Source organism: Apodemus sylvaticus, chromosome 7 (genome assembly GCF_947179515.1).
Source record: "Apodemus sylvaticus chromosome 7, mApoSyl1.1, whole genome shotgun sequence".
NCBI classification, from domain to species: domain Eukaryota; kingdom Metazoa; phylum Chordata; class Mammalia; order Rodentia; family Muridae; genus Apodemus; species Apodemus sylvaticus.
In genome coordinates, this window is record NC_067478.1 from 92653283 (window position 1) to 92672363 (window position 19081).

General features: G+C 35.8%; 1 protein-coding gene across 1 annotated transcript; it reads left to right on the forward strand.

Annotated features, from left to right (window-relative positions):
• The first annotated feature begins 2471 nt into the window (after window positions 1-2471).
• Window positions 2472-3404, forward strand: LOC127690058 (olfactory receptor 8B3-like). Its single transcript, XM_052189618.1, has one exon. It carries the CDS (start codon window positions 2472-2474, stop codon window positions 3402-3404), a length of 933 nt encoding a protein of 310 aa, XP_052045578.1.
• The last annotated feature ends 15677 nt before the right edge of the window (window positions 3405-19081 follow it).

Here is a 19081-nt window from a genome sequence, read left to right on the forward strand (position 1 = left end):
ATATATGTTTGACTATTTTTGCTTGAATTTAGTTATTTGACTTATAAAAGTGATTCTTTACGTATTAACATTCCTTCAACATTTGGTAAAGGTTTGAAAAGTATTGATATTAATATTTTAAATGCTTCAATATAGCATTCACTTTTGTTTTGTTTTGTCCTGAGTAACACCTTTATGTTCCGAATGATAGATTCCTTCAGAACTCTGAAGGAACAGAGATCAAAATCAACTCCAGGGCAGTATCCAAATAAGTTGCATCATGACATATTTGATACTTCCCTCCACCCTGGAGCGGATGCTAGGAGATAATGTGTCTAGGAGCTTTTATATTTTATTCCTCTGACATATTTCAGGGAAGAACAGTGGAGATCTCCTTTGCAATCCCCATATCTATTCTTTTTTCCCCACATCTATTCTTATTGTTACAGAAAATGAGTGTAGTGCATTTTAATTCCTATTAACACCTGACAATAGTTCAACATTTTGTACAATAGGCAAAGATCTAGTTAACACCTAGAAAGTTTAGGGCATTGGAAATGCCACACTCACCATTTATATTTTTAATTAGGAGAAATTGCAGGTGAGATTTTTCATCTCTTATCCCTATACTGACTTGAGAGTATTAACTCTACAGCCAGTCACTTCCACCTACTCTTCTCACTGCATTTGAGTTCAGAGTAAGTAATTTGTTGTTCAGAAAGACCTGTGAGACAGGCTACATAGAAAATAACCTTAGAAATAACAGGTAAACACAATGTGAGTTTAACTGTGTGTGTGCATGTTACACTTGTTTCCTAGGAGAGTGATTTCATCCTTATTCTGTGTAACGATGTCAGAAGTACTTCATGGCTTGTTTCCCACTGTCAGTCCAGTGTGGCTGCGATCATGGCAGACCAGGATGCAAGAACTCCATGCCTAGTTTTCACAATCTTCACAGATTAATTAGCACATAACTGTGGCTCAGATACTGTGTTAATTAAGAAGGATTCTGCACTTCCTATTCTTTTACCTTGATGAATTAGAAACTATGTAGTTTTCATTGTCCCTGGAGCATTTCCAATCCCTAAAGTGAAGGGAAACTTGAGTAAAATATCATAGTTCCCTAAGGAAATAATGACAGATTAAAAGTCCAAGGTATAGCTGTAAACCATTTATCTCCCTAATACACATAGAAACTATTCCTTTGAGAAGCCTGGGTGATTATCCTATTTATATGGGACTGCATGATAGCATTAGTAGCACATTGAAACTCTTACACATAAAAGGGAAAGGAGATAATTTTATTTTGCTTCTTGAGATGACTTTAACCTATCACACTAAGTTATGAGTTTCACTTTGAGAAACTGACTGAACATAACTCAAAATATATCTATGATGTGACTGCTCATTCAAGACAAGCTAAGTAAGTGAAAAAAAATGAAGAAACAGTGTATTTTTAGCTTGATAAATGTGACTTTCTGAATTCCATTCATTTTATTGTCCTCCTTTGAGTTTTAAGTCCAGAGATCTAAAATAAAAATCGCTATTTTCCATATTTTGCTGATTCAAATGAAAGATATATAAAGTTCTGTTCAAAATGAGGCATGGAAACTGCTCAGAGATATTGGGGACATTAGAGAAAGCAGAATTTTGAAGTAATTCATTCTTCTTGGATAAAATCTTACTGTTCTATATTCTTAGATTTTTTTCCTATCATGTGGAAGTAATGAAACCATTCTTGATTTTTTTTTAAAACAACATACTGATTTCATTTTGTCAAAGTTTAACCTGTGTTAGAGATCAACAAATGTTGCCAAGGTATATTTATCTGATCTCATCAATGAGGGAAGTTTCATGAGAAGGAAAAACTGAATATCATTCTATCTTGCTTCAGCTCTCTCCTTCCATATTCTTTGAATTTCAGAAGACATGCTTACATATGGATGGGCTTGATATAGTATAAAATTATTTATTTTGTTAATAATTACACGTAGAAAGAGTATAACAGCCAGAGGACAAATTATTATAAGGAAAAATGTGTTTTTGGACACATAATAGAAGTTACATATACAAACTTAACAATAAATGTGAAACCATGCATAAAATTTGTGCAACCCCAGTACAGACCAAATTCTTGAATAGGAAAGAGAGTGGGATTTGAAGTCCCTTCCTTAGCAATTGTAGGCTGCTGTGAGAAGGGGACTGAGTTTTCTCTAAGAGTGTATTCCCTGGTGAGTTAACCATCTCCCAAGGAAGGCCACATTTCCAAAAATATATTAGCAGTACAAATTAGCCTGAAGATGAATAAAAATAACAGAAACTGAGTTGTGTGTGTGTGTTTTAAAAATTTAAGCACAAGAAAATGATTATATTAAGGGAATTAGTTCTGAGGATGGCGTTCTGTGTTGTATGAAAGATTATTGTGAGAATGTTTGTATTTTCCTCTAACATGATTTCTCTTGGCCTGTGCTAACAGATTCCTTTAAAGAAGAATGGGCACTGAAAATGTCTCTTTAGTGACTGAGTTTATTCTGGTGGGATTAACCAAGAAGCCTGACCTCCAGTGCCCCCTCTTCATCTTGTTTCTAACGATGTATGTGGTCACTGTGTTGGGAAATCTGGGTTTGATCAGCTTAATTGGACTGAATTCTCACCTCCACACTCCAATGTACTTTTTCCTCTTTAACTTGTCCTTTGTTGACCTCTGGTACTCTTCTGTGTTCACACCTAAAATGCTGATGAACTTTATATCAGAGAAAAACATTATTTCCTATAGAGGATGCATGATCCAGCTTTTCTTTTTCTGTTTTTTCTCCATTTCTGAGTGTTATGTTTTAACCTCAATGGCCTATGATCGCTATGTGGCCATTTGTAATCCACTCTTGTATAATATGGTCATGTCTCCTAAACTATGTTTGAGCCTTATGTTGAGTTCATACATGATGGCATTTTCTGGTGCCATGGCTCACACAGGATGTATGCTAAGACTGATCTTCTGTGATGAAAACACTATCAATCACTATTTTTGTGACATCCTTCCTTTGCTTCAGCTCTCCTGCACCAGCACCTATGTCAATGAGCTGGAGGTATTTGTTGTTGTGGGCATTAATATTCTTGTTCCCAGCATCACCATCTTTATCTCTTATGGTTTCATCCTCTCAAGTATTTTTCATATCAGGTCCAAGGAGGGCAGGTCCAAAGCCTTTAGCACGTGCAGTTCCCATATAATTGCAGTTTCTCTGTTCTTTGGATCAGGTGCATTTATGTATCTCAAACCATCTTCTGCTGAGTCAATGAATGACAGCAAAATCTCCTCTGTCTTTTATACCAATACAGTTCCTCTGCTGAATCCTTTAATCTACAGCTTGAGGAACAAAGATGTTAAAGGTGCCTTGATAACGACCCTGAGTAAGAGAAAGTGTTGATCTGAAAGACTGTCCTGTCTCATGTAGTTATTAGGCTTAGAAAGTCATTAGTTTCATATGAGTGGTCATTATTTTTTGTTAGAAGAATTATGAAAACTTAGGTTTCCTTTCAATAATTTATCTCTACTTTTTATAGATAAGGACTTCCATTTCTTATCATCAGAATGTTTAATTTGTTTCACATGTATATGGATAAATTTATACATTTGAAATTATATATTTTACCTTTTCTTCATGTGAAAAAAAATTAATGTCTAATGTCTAATAATGACCATGCTGCACAAGGGGTCAAGGACATGGAGGGACTCAGTTGGCGCAAGCCTTCAAAAAGGTGACAGTATGCTTCTATTCTGGACATCCCTTACACTAGTTTAGGATACAACCTTTACAAATTGGAAATGGAAGTTTTCATAGTAAACTCAAGCTGCATGTTCATATTAACAAGCACTGTTTTCCAAAAAATTTTTAGCAAAATTTTCTAGTTAATCTGCCAAATTAAAACATTTTTCACAGTAATTACAGTCAGTCATGATTTGAGACAAAAACATTTGGAAATGACTCAACATAAAAATGGCAAATTTAAACTTCAGATCTTATTTGCAGAATAACAGAAGTTATGGTAATATATTTTATGAAACAAGATGCTTAACTATTACTATTTAGGGAAAATTATAAAACACTATCAAATTTAATGTTATCAAATTCCAATATAAATATCATAAACATAACTTGTAAGTATTGTGTTAATTTTTCTATACTTCATTAAAATTTTTGACACTTTGAAACAGAATAAGCAATTGATCTTTATATTATGGTAGTTTTTGACAATATTAAATCTGGTACTGACATTTCAGAAATCACAACTATTTACCCACCTGAAACCAATATTAGCCACCTTGTTTTTTTTAAAGAATTCATCTACACATGTGCATATATTTGAAATTGTTGTTTAATGTTCTCATTTAGCATTTTTAGTTAAAAATGGTTTTTTAATCGATAAATTTTTTATTTATATTTCAAATGATTTCCCCTTTTCTAGACCCCCACTCCCTGAAATTCCCATCAGCCCCCTTTGCTCCCCCTGTTTTCCCACCCAACCCTTCCCGCTTCCCTGTTCTGGTTTTGCCCTAAACTGCTTCACTGAGTCTTTCCAGAACAAGGGGCTCTGTTCTTCTTGTACCTCATTTGATGTGTGGATTATGTTTTTGGTAGTCCAGTTTTCTAGGTTAATATCCACTTATTAGTGAGTGCATATCATGATTCATCTTTTGAGTCTGGGTTACCTTACTTAGTATGATGTTCTCCAGCTCCATCCATTTGCCTAAGAATTTCATGAAGTCATTATTTCTATTTTTTTAATTTATTGATATATTTATTTACATTTCAAATGATTTCCCCTTTTCTGGACTCCCACTCCCCGAAAGTCCCATCAGTCCCCTTCCCTCTCCCTGTTTTCCCACCCAACCCTTCCCACTTCCCTGTTCTGATTTTGTTCTATACTGCTTCACTGAGTCTTTCCAGAACAAGGGGCCACTCCTCCGTTCTTCTTGTACCTCATTTGATGTGTGGATTATGTTTTGGGTATTCCAGTTTTCTAGGTTAATATCCACTTATTAGTGAGTGCATACCATGATTCACCTTTTGAGTCTGGGTTAACTCACTTAGTATGATGTTCTCCAGCTCCATCCATTTGCCTAAGAATTTCATGAATTCATTGTTTCTAATGGCTGAATAGTACTCCATTGTGTATATATACCACATTTTTTGCATCCACTCTTCTGTTGAGGGATACCTGGGTTCTTTCCAGCATCTGGCAATTATAAATAGGGCTGCTATGAACATAGTAGAACATGTATCCTTATGACATGCTGGGGAATCTTTTGGGTATATGCCCAGGAGTGGTATAGCAGGATCTTCTGGAAGTGAGGTGCCCAGTTTTCGGAGGAACCGCCAGACTGATTTCCAGAGTGGTTGTACCAATTTGCAAACCCCACCAGCAGTGGAGGAGTGTTCCTCTTTCTCCACAACCTCGCCAACACCTGCTGTCTCCTGAATTTTTAATCTTAGCCATTCTGACTGGTGTAAGGTGAAATCTCAGGGTTGTTTTGATTTGCATTTCCCTAATGACTAATGAAGTTGAGCATTTTTTAAGATGTTTCTCCGCCATCCAAAATTCTTCAGGTGAGAATTCTTTGTTTAACTCTGTACCCATTTTTTAATAGGGTTGTTTGGTTTTCTGGAGTCTAACTTCTTGAATTCTTATTTCTAATGGCTGAATAGTACTCTATTGTTTATGTATACCACATTTTTTGCATCCATTCTTCTGCTGAGGGATACCTGGGTTCTTTCCAGCTTCTGGCTATTTTAAATAGGGCTGCTATGAACATAGTGGAACATGTATCCTTATTACATGCTGGCGAATCTTCTGTGTATATGCCCAGGAGTGGTATAGCAGGATCTTCTGGAAGTGAGGTACCCAGTTTTCGAAGGAACCGCCAGACTGATTTCCAGAGTGGTTGTACCAATTTGCAACCCCACCAGCAGTGGAGGAGTGTTCCTCTTTCTCCACATCCTCGCCAACATCTGCTGTCTCCTGAATTTTTAATTTTAGCCATTCTGACTGGTGTAAGGTGAAATCTCAGGGTTGTTTTGATTTGCATTTCCCTAATGACTAATGAAGTTGAGCATTTTTTAAGATGCTTCTCCGCCATCCGAAGTTCTTCAGGTTAAAATTCTTTGTTTAACTCTACATGTGTGTGTGCTTGTATGATCTTATTGGACCATGGGCACACAGAAGCCCGCAGAGGCCACAAGAGGGCACCCAAAGCACAGGACTAGAGTTAATGATTGTGAGCCTCAGTGTGGACTACCTGTGATAGACCCAGGTCGTCTGCCAGAGTGATGAATATTTTCAACAACTGAGCCATGTCTCTTGATCCAATAAAGAGGTTTTCTTTGTTGAGAAAAAAATGTTTCTTGTCAGTAATATCAATGCTCTCTTGTACCTTTTGCATTTTTGAATACTTGATTCACATATTTCCCTCTCTGGCTGCACTGTACCATACTTTTGAGTTCTGTACCTTGCTGCACACACTTTTAGATTACCTGCAGCTTGACAAGAGTATCTTTTAGGGATTTCCAGTGCATTGATTATGGTTCTCACTGTAATGTGTGTCAAGTTTACGATGAATTCTGTTTATACATATTTTTCAATCTGAATAAAGTACTGCTAAAATCAAATTCTAGCTTTTTAAGTCAATTAGCTTTTGTACATTTGTAGAGAGAACTCCTGGGGATATTATTAAATAAAATCAAAGTGACGAAAAGAATGTTGTTTTGTACTCCCCCCTAACATACACACATAAGAGAATGGATAAAAAAATGGAATAAAAATATTAACAATCACTTTACAGGAGACAAGACATTGATAATGAAGGGAGTGTCAACTGAAACCTCTGAAGTATTATCAGACCCAGGTTTTCTTGCATGATCTAGTTGGAACGACACAATTCCAGCTATTAGGTCTATAAAGCAAAAGTATTGTATTAGACTTCCCTAAAGGGTTTCATATTTTGAGAGTTGTATGGAAAATAGATATTGAATTTAAATCTACTTTGTTAAAGTCTACAAAAATGTATATGCTAAGTATATATTTGTAATATTTTCTATCTTATCTATTATCTATTGAGTACCAACAGCAGCAGCATCTATTAACAAAAATGAAAACATTTAAATACAATTTTTAAAAATTAAATATCTTTGAGTTTGAAGCTGGTCTGGTCTACAAAGTGAATTCCAGGACAGCCAGGACTACACAGAGAAACTCTGTCTCAAAAAAAAAAAAAAAAATTAAAGTCACGTTATCATAAAAACTTTGAAATTTAAACAATACACTGAAATTTTCTCTACTGAAAGAGGTATATCTCAGTGAACTTCTATATAGTTAGAATAGGCATTTTCAGGCTGTGGATCTTCACATTTGATGTTATTCTTTTATTCTTAATTATTTAATATATTTTTGATGTATTTATCTATCAACAAAATGACAGAAAATTTAACAGAATTAGAAGTATAAAAACCATTCACTTTATGTGTATCATTTTTCAATTTATCTACATTGAACTCATAGTCTGAGACCTCTTTTAATTATATTCTTGAGGGTATTTATCTATGCATGTGTTTTTAAAAAAGACCATTAGTTTTTTCTAAAACACTTGATGCTCTAAATTCTAGTAAAACTTGGAGGAATCTTGATGGTTTTATCGCTATCTGTATAATGAAAACAAGATTAAGAGACACTGATGAATGCTGCCTAATCCTGCTTAAAATTCCAGACCAGCATCAGGAGAGGGCAGCTCTAAGGATCCTCCAAAAGTATTTACACCGTTCCTAAACAAAAATACGAAATGATGAGTTATTTGTTCATATGTACAGATTTGTAACTTCAAATATTCAAATATCCAAACATATAATGTCATGCATTTCATACAGCTTAAATCTTTGTTTAATTTTTGAGAGATGACATTTTTCTTCATGAGAATAGAGTATTAAAATCATCTCCTGTTTTAAAGAAGTTAGCCTATGCCTTTATATCAAGTAATATTTTACCAAATTGAGTGCATCTGTATTATATATATGTGTGAGTGTATGTGTGTGTATGTGTGTGTGTGTTTAAATTAAAATTTCCTCTTGATAGTTTGTTCTCATAGTCACGATTCTGACTAGAAAAGTACATTTCTTGGAGCCAACACATAAATTGTTCCTATTTTCATTCATATTGCTAGTCAATGTATTATGATTAGAAAATTTAACCCATTAGTAAAATATGTTTACTGACTCCTGTCATTTTGTTGACTTTATTCTTTGTTTGTTTGTTTTTACCCTCTCATGTGTTGAACTAATGGTTTAATATGGTCAGTTGTTTCCTATATCCTTCAGGATATTTTAATTTTTCTTCAGTTTAAAGGATTCTTTCTTTTATATTTCATAGACATGACTAAGTAACCACATACTTCTTTTCATCATGGAAATTATTTTTGTCCTTAATTACAACAAATTATTTTTCTGAGTAGTTTAGTCTGGATTTGGATTTCTCTTTAAATCTTGAAACACACTACTTGAATAGTCCCTGATGAGGAGTAGAGACTACAGTCATCTGTTGTAGCTGCCAGCAGCCACATGTAAACCGGGTACCCGGGGGGGGGGGGGGATGCATGCATTTATCAGATCAAAACCAACCCGGTCAGCTACCTCTCGGCTCCGGCCGCGGGGCGGGCGCCGGCGGCTTTGGTGACTCTAGATAACCTCGGGCTGTCCTCTATCTGTGAGTATCAGAATCTATATCAGCAAAATGTTGACAATATGGCCTTTTAAATTTGAGCAGAATGAAGATGACTCCAAAGAATGTGAAAGAATAGATTGGGAAAGGCCCATGATAAAAAGCCCTACACAAAGAACTACAGGCATTAAACTTGGAAGAGGGATATGTGATCCTGTTCACAGAAGAGCACCTAAAGAGGTTGTCCAATGCCAAATGATTAGCCCTGAAAACAGACATAAAATTAATATGTACTCAACAGGCTGCATTTAGTTATTGTTACATGCCATGCACATACTAAAAGCACATTTTTTTTTTAGCATGGAGATGAACAGATCCATAAAGATTCAGATGGAGATAAGTGGGGAAAGGGTCATGACAAGGAAAATGAAGAGGTGAGTCTGAAAACATAGTAGGTCTCATTCAGAAAATGCAGCTACTCTGGTAGAAGACTCTACCAGAAGTTTACCTTTAGAAGGTAAATATAAATTACCTTCTAAACCTACATTTTTTAGGCCCAACACCTCTAAAAGTTGCAGTACTTCACAAACAAAATGTCAAAATGGATGGAGTAAAGCCCAAGAGGCCTCACCCTTAAACAAAAATCTGCTAGTCCAGCGAAGCTGGAAACAAGAGCTTCAGGCAAGAACATACTAATTTGTGGTTCAGATCCAAATCATCAACCCCGAAAACATAAATACCAGTAATAGTGGAGTCAAAATGTTTTATTTTGCATATATATTTGCAATTATTGAGTATATATGTATACACATGCACATGTATACACATATACACATATATACATATACACATATACACATATACACATATACACATATACACATATACACATATACACATATACACATATATACATATACACATATATATACATACATATATGCATATACACATACATATTCCTATATACATATATATATTAATTAAAAAGAGACAAAAAATTGAAGGAGAAATAGGAGGAATATAGGGGAGGGTTTGGAAGGAGGAAAGAGAAGGAAAATTGTTTGTAATTAAGTTGCAATCTCAAAAATAATAACAGCAACAAAGATATTTACAGGTTCATAAAGATATTTTTGATAAATTTGCAAGTATGCCAAAGGACCTGTCTTTTAGTGTTGTTTGGTGTGGTTTCATTATAGATTATAATGTACTACTTTTCTGAGTATTTATTATTTTAACCATAATATGATGCAGGATTTCCCTCCTGCCTTTGTTGCTTAAGGCTCTAAATGCCTTTTGTAGCTTGGTGTGCTTCATTTTCTCTAGATTTGGGAAATTTTCTGCTGTGATTATTTTTAAAAAAATATATACTTTTCTATACATGTAACAAAATCCTTCATTTTCCATGTTGAACATTCAGAGTTTTAAAAAGTGTCTCCCAATTTATGATCTAATCTGTAAAAATCTGTTTTTTGTTTTGTGTTGTTTTATTTATTTTTCTTATTCACTTTTTATCCTGCTCATTGTCTGCTTCCCTGTCACACTCTCGCACAGTCATTCCCCAGTCCTATCTGCCCATCTCTAAGCCAGTGCCTTCACCCATGTATCCCCTTCACTCTGGTACTTCAAGTCTCTGCAAGGCTAAAATCTTCCCTTCATACTGAGTCGAGACAAGGCACCCAAGTAGTAGAATATATTCTACTTACAGGCAACAGCTTTGGGATAGCCCTTATTCCACTTATTAAGGACCTACATAATGAATCGGATGCACATCTGCAACATATCTGCTAGGAGGCCTTGGTCCAACCTGTGTATGTCCTTTGGTTAGTGTTTCAGGCTCTGAGAGCCCCAAGGGTCCAGGGTAGTCAATTCTGTCGGTCTTCCTGTGAGTTTCCTACTTACTTCTGGTTATGATCAATCCTTCTGCCTGTTCTTCTATAAGAGTCCCCACCTCCTTTGGCTCTTTGGCCATGGGTGTCTGTATCTTTCCGAGTCAGCTACTGGGTGGAGCCTCTAAGAGAACATACTCTTGTCTGCAAGCATAACAGAGTATCATTAATAGTGTTAGGAACTGGTCCTTGCTCATGGGATGAGTGTCAAGTTGGCTCAGTTATTGATTGGCCATTCCCTCAATCTTTGCTCCTAAGCCCATGCTTATACTACTTGTAGTCAGGATAAATTTTAGGCCAAACTTTTTGTGGGTGGCTTGGTGTTCCTGCCACTCTATCAGGATTCCAGTCTGGCTACAAGAAGTGGCTTCTTCATTTCATTTCCATTCAGATTCCATATCCCCAATATAATGAGTCACAGCCAAAGTCACCCCTATTTATTCTTGGGTGCCCCCTCCAATCCCAGGACTCTGTCTCATCCTGGAGATGCTCCCCATCACCTACTTCAGTTTCAGATTTCCAATCATTTTCATGGCCATCTAGCCATCTTTCCTGTCCTTCCCTACACCTTAGCCTTAACTCTCCCTTTCCCTCCCCATTGCCCCTTCCTATGTTCTAATCTTCTTCATTTATTGTTGTTATTGACAAAAGTCATTCACTCTGTAACCTCTCTTCAGGTCTTCACTTTTGGTTCTCTCACTGACATTTTGATTTTATATTTTTCATTTATAGATCTCTGAGTTTGTATATTTTTTCAGTATTGGGAAATAATGAAATATGTAAAAAAATCAATAAGTAATATGCTGTTTTATTATTTTTTATTTATTCCTCTCTAATATCATGCATCCACACCCTTCACTTCTCCCAGTTCTCTCATGTACATATCTCCCCTCTTCCTTGGTTCTACTCCTTCTTCATTTCCCTTCAGGGAAGAGCAGATATCCAGGGATATCAACAGAACAGTATATACCAATATACAATAAGTTTAAACAAAAAGCTTCATATCAGAGTTAGGCAAGGCAACCCAGTAGGAGTTAAAGTGTCCCAAGAGTGGGAAAAAGAGACTTCCCACTCCCACTGTTAGAACCCATGTAAGTTCCATGATTGCCACTTCAGTCTGTAAGTGAGACCATAAAAAGCCTGGCTTAGTTTATTCCATGTGTTGTGTTCTCCTGCAGTTCTTGACCCCTTTGACTCCTGACCCCCACCCTTGCCACCTTATGCCTTCCACAGGATTCCATGAGCTCCAGGTGAGAAACCTGGTGGATATCTTCAATTTGGGCTCTTCCTCCTTATGTTTGACTGTAGGTGTTAGGTGCAGCAGGAAGCCTCTCTGATGACAATTCGGCTAGGCATTGATTTGTGAGGATAGCAGAACACCACTAGAAATGATTTTATTCATTTTTTAAAAAAAGGTTTATACAACATAAGTTGTTCTAACTCTGTATTTTTGTAAGTTACTGTTATACTTAAAGATTTATATCAGCAACTTCACATTTCCAGGAAGAATAATGCAACAAAACAAAACAAAACACCCAAAACAAACACAAAGAATTATCCTTTCTCTTGATATTGGCAGATTTTTAGTTTGTACATTTAAGTGTTTTTCTTGATAATTTCATACACATATCTAGTCTAGTGCATCCTGAGTATTCTTGCACAATTTAGCTCCTCTCACTTCTCTTATACTGAGGATTCAACAGTCACTTATTCTCTTATTCCTAATACCCAGAACACCCATAAGTCTTTGCATTCATTACTTTTCACTGCCAAAGAAGATTGCATGATTATGACTACATCCTAGAATAACACTTTTCTATAGTTTGGAGTAAAATCCTAAACTTTTAGGAAACTGTGATTATTATGTTAACTTTGCAAAATTACAATCATAGATTCTCCCCTATTGTATTTTCAGACTTGAATATGTATAGTTGATCTTATAGCTAGTGAAAGTATTAAAAATTAAGGTTGGAAATATAACACTAAAAGTATAAAAGAAAGAAAAGTTGACATTTTCAATAAATGATCCTGACAATCCTCACCATTAACATGTAACTGAATGAAACCATTTTAACTTGGACAGAACTCAACTCCTTAATATAAGACCTCATAACTTAAAACTATAAAGTGAAAATTAGAAAGCATCAGAAAGTAGGCAGACATAAAAATTGTTTTTGAATAGAATCTGGTGGCACAGGAAATGCTACCAGCAATCAACAGTGAGGATCTCATGTGACTGACTTAAAAGCTTTGATACAATAAAGAAAATTATTAAGTGAAGAGGTAGTCACATAATGGGAGAAAAGGTTCTCTAAAAATACATAGGATAGAAGTTACACAATTATAATATGTAAGGAACTGAAAAAAGCTGAATAAGACAAAAGTACCAATGAATTAAAAATATACATGTAAACTACACTATGAGCTTTCAATAGAAGAATTAGAAACGGTTAACAAACACTTGAAAAATTGTTCAATATCTTTATCTGTATTAGTGAGATTTTGTTGCTGGATTACTGGAATGACTTATATGCTGAAGTCCAGCTAATCCAAAAATTTCTGGCTGTAAACAGAAAGTTCAGGTATCCAGAAATTACTCAGTCCACAGGGCTGTATATCTCAGTTGGTCTTCAGTATATGTTGGAATCCCACAGAAATAGACTCCATTGCCAGTGCAAAAAAGATGTCCACAAAGATAAGGAAAGTAGCCCTAAGACCAAATGCTTCTATCTTTCATGTCCTTATATAGGTCTAGCACATGTCCAATATGGGTCCAGGACAATGTATGACCCATATTAAAGGTGTGTCTTCTTCAATGGTGTGGACTAAAAGTAGTGTTACCCACTTCAATCCAAGAAAAAAAAAATCTCCTGCAGATATGTCTTCCATCCCTGAATTGTAGGTCATTCCAGATATAATCAAGTTGACAACCAAGAATAGTTATTGCAAAGAGTTTACTTTGGCTTATGAGTCTAGAAGGAGGATCCATATCACATGGCAGCAGGAAGTCAAAACAGGAAGCCATTTTATGACATTTCCACTCACATATAAGAATCAGAGAATGAGCTGGATGCAGGGAAAGGCTACAAATTTTCAAAGCCATCCAGCACCCATTACATATATTCTCTAGCAAAGTTACACTTCTAAAAGGCACCCTGATCTCCCCATACAGCACCATTAATAATGGAGCAAATATCTAAATACATAGCCCAGTGGGAGGACAATTCTAATTTAGATTATCATATTACACTTGGAAAACACAGATTAAAATTACTTGATTCTTTCCCACTCCTGTTTGGGATGCATCAGCAAGGAGACTAATAACAAATGCTGACTGGGATGGGAGAAATAAAGAAAGCATTGCACATTGCTTATAGGCTTGTGAATTGGTTCAGGGACTTTTGAAATCAGCCTGCAGTTTACTCAGAAAACTAGAGATAAACTCACCATGTTAATGAGCTGTCTGCTGCTAGGCATAAATCCTAATGAATCTACTCTTACTATGAAGACCCTTGTACAACAATGTTCACGGATGCTTTATTAATGACATCTAAGATATTAAAATGACTGAGCCACGCACATGATGAAGGAACAATGAAAATCTATATTGGTACACATAGACAATAAAAATGTATTTTACATCTACAAAAAATAAAATTATGAGATTTGAAATTAAATGTATGGGATTAGGGAAAAAAAAACACAAAATAAAGGAACAGGGATCCAGAAAGTGAGACACTACATGCTCTCTCTCATATGTGGACCAAATGATTGAAAATTTAAATTGTATAAGAAACTCTGGAAGCTAAGAAACGAGGACAATGGAGAAAATCTTAAAGACAGTAGAGTAATAAAGTACAGGCATTATAAAGATAAAAGGAAACAGAGAATAGTTTCAAAGATATGGGGACATTAGGTTAGGACAAAGGAAAGAATGAATAGAGGGATAACTAATATGTCCATGGATGCATTGATAGTGTGATTGATGTAATTAACTACTTACTTATTGTAATTAAGGCCCACTCCAAAAAAGAAAATTCACGGCTTGTACTAAATCTGGTCAAGATTCCTTGAGTGGGGAGCTCAGAGGCTAAAGGAGAAAACAATTACAATTATTTTTCTAGCTTGATGTTGTTTCACATTACCTTGTATTAGTCTCTATATTAATCCCTTTATTGGTACAACTAGTACAACTCTCCATCCTTATTAAGGAAATTACTTTATGCTATGGACAATAGCTAATACAGGTCCTACAACTTGTCAAGTACAGTGAAAAATGTCTTCAGAATGCAAACTCCTGAATGGGACATATATATTAGAGTCTTGGTCCCAAGTGTAAGGGAATATCCTGGAAGAAAGGTGGTGGGATGGAAGAGCCAAAGGTTATGGGGGACTACTTTAAACACATGTTTACTGTATATAAGACAGCAGCTGGAATAAATGGTGTCAATGTAACTGTGGCTGCCTGCTTAGGATCCATACAAGATTAATAGAGTCAGAATTCTAGCTTGGATAAGGAAAGAATTCATTCAGCCCAACCCTAGCAGAGGAGCTATTGACAACTGATTACTGATGAGGGAGTAAGATTAGTTTTCTCTGTGGCTGTAATATGAGTGCCATGAACACATCATGTTCAGAAAGTAGCATTTCATGACTCTGCTTTTTCTTCAGACTCTCAGATTAATTTCATCTCCCTTCTGTAATGCATCCTAAGCTTTACATGGAGTATTAGTGTTGATACAGATATCCTTTCAAAGGCTAATCACTCAAACTCATTTATTATTAACACTTTGTGCAATTAAGCATCTCGGAAATAACTACCACCATCTGCAATATGAAATATCTGGGAGTGGGGAGTCAGGAAAAGGGAAATCATTTGAAATGTAAAAAAAATATATCAAATAAAAAAAGAAAACAGTGAAGATCTATGGATATATATATAAAGATTAGGAGTCCATTTGAAAAGATGATCCTTTCATAAATGCATGTTCAGTAGGTTTTCCATAATATACCTATCCTGCTATCCATGGGTTTGGAATGGCTTTCAGTACCGTGTAAAATATCCCCCCTTTGAAACTGAACACAAAGCCATAAAGTACAGTTGATTAAACAGCCTTTCCATTATTGCACCAGTGGGGGTATCTTGACTTGTACATTCGCAATGTTGTATGTAGGTAGCGATATCATTAATGTCTTTTTATATTCATCATTATGCATAATGATTTCCCAGACAATGAGTGATCCCCAGGAGACAGAAAAAAAGAGAAAGATTCTTTTTCCTTTCAAGTATGATTTTTCTGTCCTGAAGCCAAAGTGTATTCTTCAGGAATAAGGTATTTCTATCTGGCTTTGCTGGGCAACCAAGAACAATAGCAATACACTGTGTTGTTTTAGGTATTTGCCATGTGCCACCATGCTATCACCAACTTACTTACAGAATTTTATTTAGTTGTCATAGTAACCTGATGAAATATGTGCTCTTAGTTATGATTGCAACTGTATAAATTATAAACACAAAGCAAAAATCGTTTAGCTAATAAAATTAATTATACTGAATTCTTAGAAGGAAACCTATGTTACAATTACTAACCATTATGAAAGTAAAACCTGGAGGTAGGAAATTGTATAAAATGAAGTATTCCAATACAGACTATTGAACTGAGCTACTGCAATTATTGAAAAATTTCAGACAAAAGAAATAGGAAATATAGAATGAGAATGTATAGGACATTTCTATTTTAAATGTCTGAAGTGACCCAGCTATATCTAATAGGAACAGCAAAAATCAGAAAGCAAACATAATTTCTTGTTGTTTTTTATTAGATATATTCTTTATTTATATTTCAAATGATTTCCCCTTTCCCAGTTCCCCCCTCTCTGAAAGTCCCATAAGCCCTCTTCACTCCTCCTGTTCCCCAATCAACCCCTTCCCGCTTCCCTATCCTGGTATTCCCCTACACTGCTACATCTAGCCTTTCTAGGACCAGGGGCCTCTCCTTCCTTCTTCTTGAACATAATTTGATATGTGAATTGTGTTTTGGGTATTCTGAGCTTCTGAGCTAATATACACATATCAGTGAGTGCATACCAGGATGTTCTTTTGTGATTGGGTTACCTCACTTAGGAAGATATTTTAGATCTCCATCCATTTGCTAAAGGATTTCATGTATTCATTGTTTTTAATAGCTGAGTAGCATTCCATAGTGTAAATATACCGCATTTTCTGTATCCATTCCTCCATTAAGAGACATCTGGGTTCTTTCCAGCTTCTGGCTATTATTAATAGAGCTGTTATGAACATAGTGGAGCATGTGTTCTTATGACATTCTAGGGAATCAGAATGACTAAGATAAAAAAAAAAACTCAGGAGACAGCAGATATTGGTGAGGATGTGGAGAAAGAGGAATACTCCTCCACTGGTGGTAGGATTGCAAGCTAGTACCACCACTCTGGAAATCACATTTCCAGTTTCTCAGAAAACTGGGCATGATACTATTAGAGGACCCTGTTATACCACTCCTGGGCATATACCCAGAGGATTCCCTGCACATAATAAGGACACAAACACAAAGATTCAGCAAAACTGAGCCATGCGATCCAATTGCTGTCCTGTTGTACTCCACTTTGAGTCTTGTTATCAGCCTATTGCATAGTAGCTTGTGTGTACAAGGGGGTTGTTCAATATTCTACAACTTGGGGATATGCGATCAATGGGAAATTTCTTAGGAACCAACAATTTATGCCTCTTCCAGGAGTATAGATTTCTAAGTTTCCCCAGGAACATTCTGAGCATGCTACCCCTTATGCTCTTAGGGAGATAACCTTATTTGGCCATACATGAACAACTTCCTTATGACCTGGAAGTTGTGATTCAGATGAAGACACCAGAGATCTCCATATGAGTCTCTGACTTAAGACACTCTTGGAACATATGCCCCTCTACTTACTCAGGGACAAGATAATAGGAATAAAATAAGCTTTTAAAAGTGAACAAGATTCTGTTGGCTAGAGAGTTGGCAGCATATCAGATTAAAAGCATCTTTCTACTATATGATCAGGAGATTGTGTAGCATAGAAGGTTAGGGGCCACATATGGTATGCCCCTCCAGGAAAAGATACAGGGAACAAAATTAGATTGCTGGAGTAGACAATGCCCTCCCTATACAGAAGCTTAAACTGATGGAGAAAGAATGGTGTGGATAAATAATAAATACTGAAGAATCACGACTTCCACTTCATAGAAAAGTTAGCTTGTGCAGGAACACTGCAGTATTGTATGTCCGAGGAACAAAATAATACTAAGATTAGACATATAAATGAATTTTACAAAGATATAAACATCACATTATGACAAAAATTGAATAATAACTGCAGCAGTTTTGACCTGAAAATTTCTCTTGGAGCTAATACAATTAACACTCTGCCCATGAAAAGTTGATAATATACTGCTTCAGCACAGCAGTTTATGCAGGCTCGCCTGGAGATTTTCTATCTAGTGTCTTTGAAACAATAAAAGATACAAGCCTGTGTTTCATGATCTCTCAAACTATGCCTCTAGATTCTTAGGGTATGGGGTTGATGAGGAAAAATGATAGTAAAAGATAACTGTTGTGTCATGGTTTAGCAATCATGACTAAACTTATGTGTGATAAATAGGAAGTGCAAACACATGTCTGAGGACAAAAATGATATGATCTAAGTTTTGGAACAGCATGAATCTATTCCTACCTACTGAGTTGTGAACAAATAAAGAAGAACCTCAACTGCCAGCCAGTCAGGCTACAAGAATGCCTCTGACCACTGTGTCTGACTCACTTCTCCTTCTTCTATGCCTTATCTCCTCTGAGGGACCTAGCCTATGCTGGGGCTGTACGCCTGCAGGAAAGGAATGAAATAATACCACATATTCCCCTCAGATATGGATACAACATAGAGAAAGGATCTTGTTTTGGGGCTTGCCTTGGGAGTTGTACAAGCCTGAGGGTGAATGAAAAACTTCGGTAAAATTTTTAGTCCCTTAGGAATTAAAGATAGATCTTGACGCATGGTGTAAACAAAATCCTCATATTCCCTTTGTACATCATGGGTCTGTTTTCAAGGGAAGGGAACAAACAAGATTTCATTGTGTTTAAAGCCCAGTATACTGTATTAATATTATTACCCTCACATCGAAGCTTTTCTGTTTTATAAAGTTGCAAATTGACCAACACGAGAACGTTTTCTCTATTATGAAAAAGAGAAAACTTTCTCTTGATTACTTTCTCTGTAATCAAAAATCATCACCAGAAAATGTACATTAGAAATCTTAAATATTTCTAAGATAAATTACTAATTAAGTCTTAGTAACAACAACAAAATCCCCAATGATATACAAATCCTGAAAATTTCTTTTCAAACAAGAATAAGGAAACACCAATGTTTTCTGCCTCAACAAGGGTGAGTTTGTCAAATCTATATACCTTAATGTCTTTTTTAAATAAGGGAAGTTTAGGGATATAAGACAGGTTCAT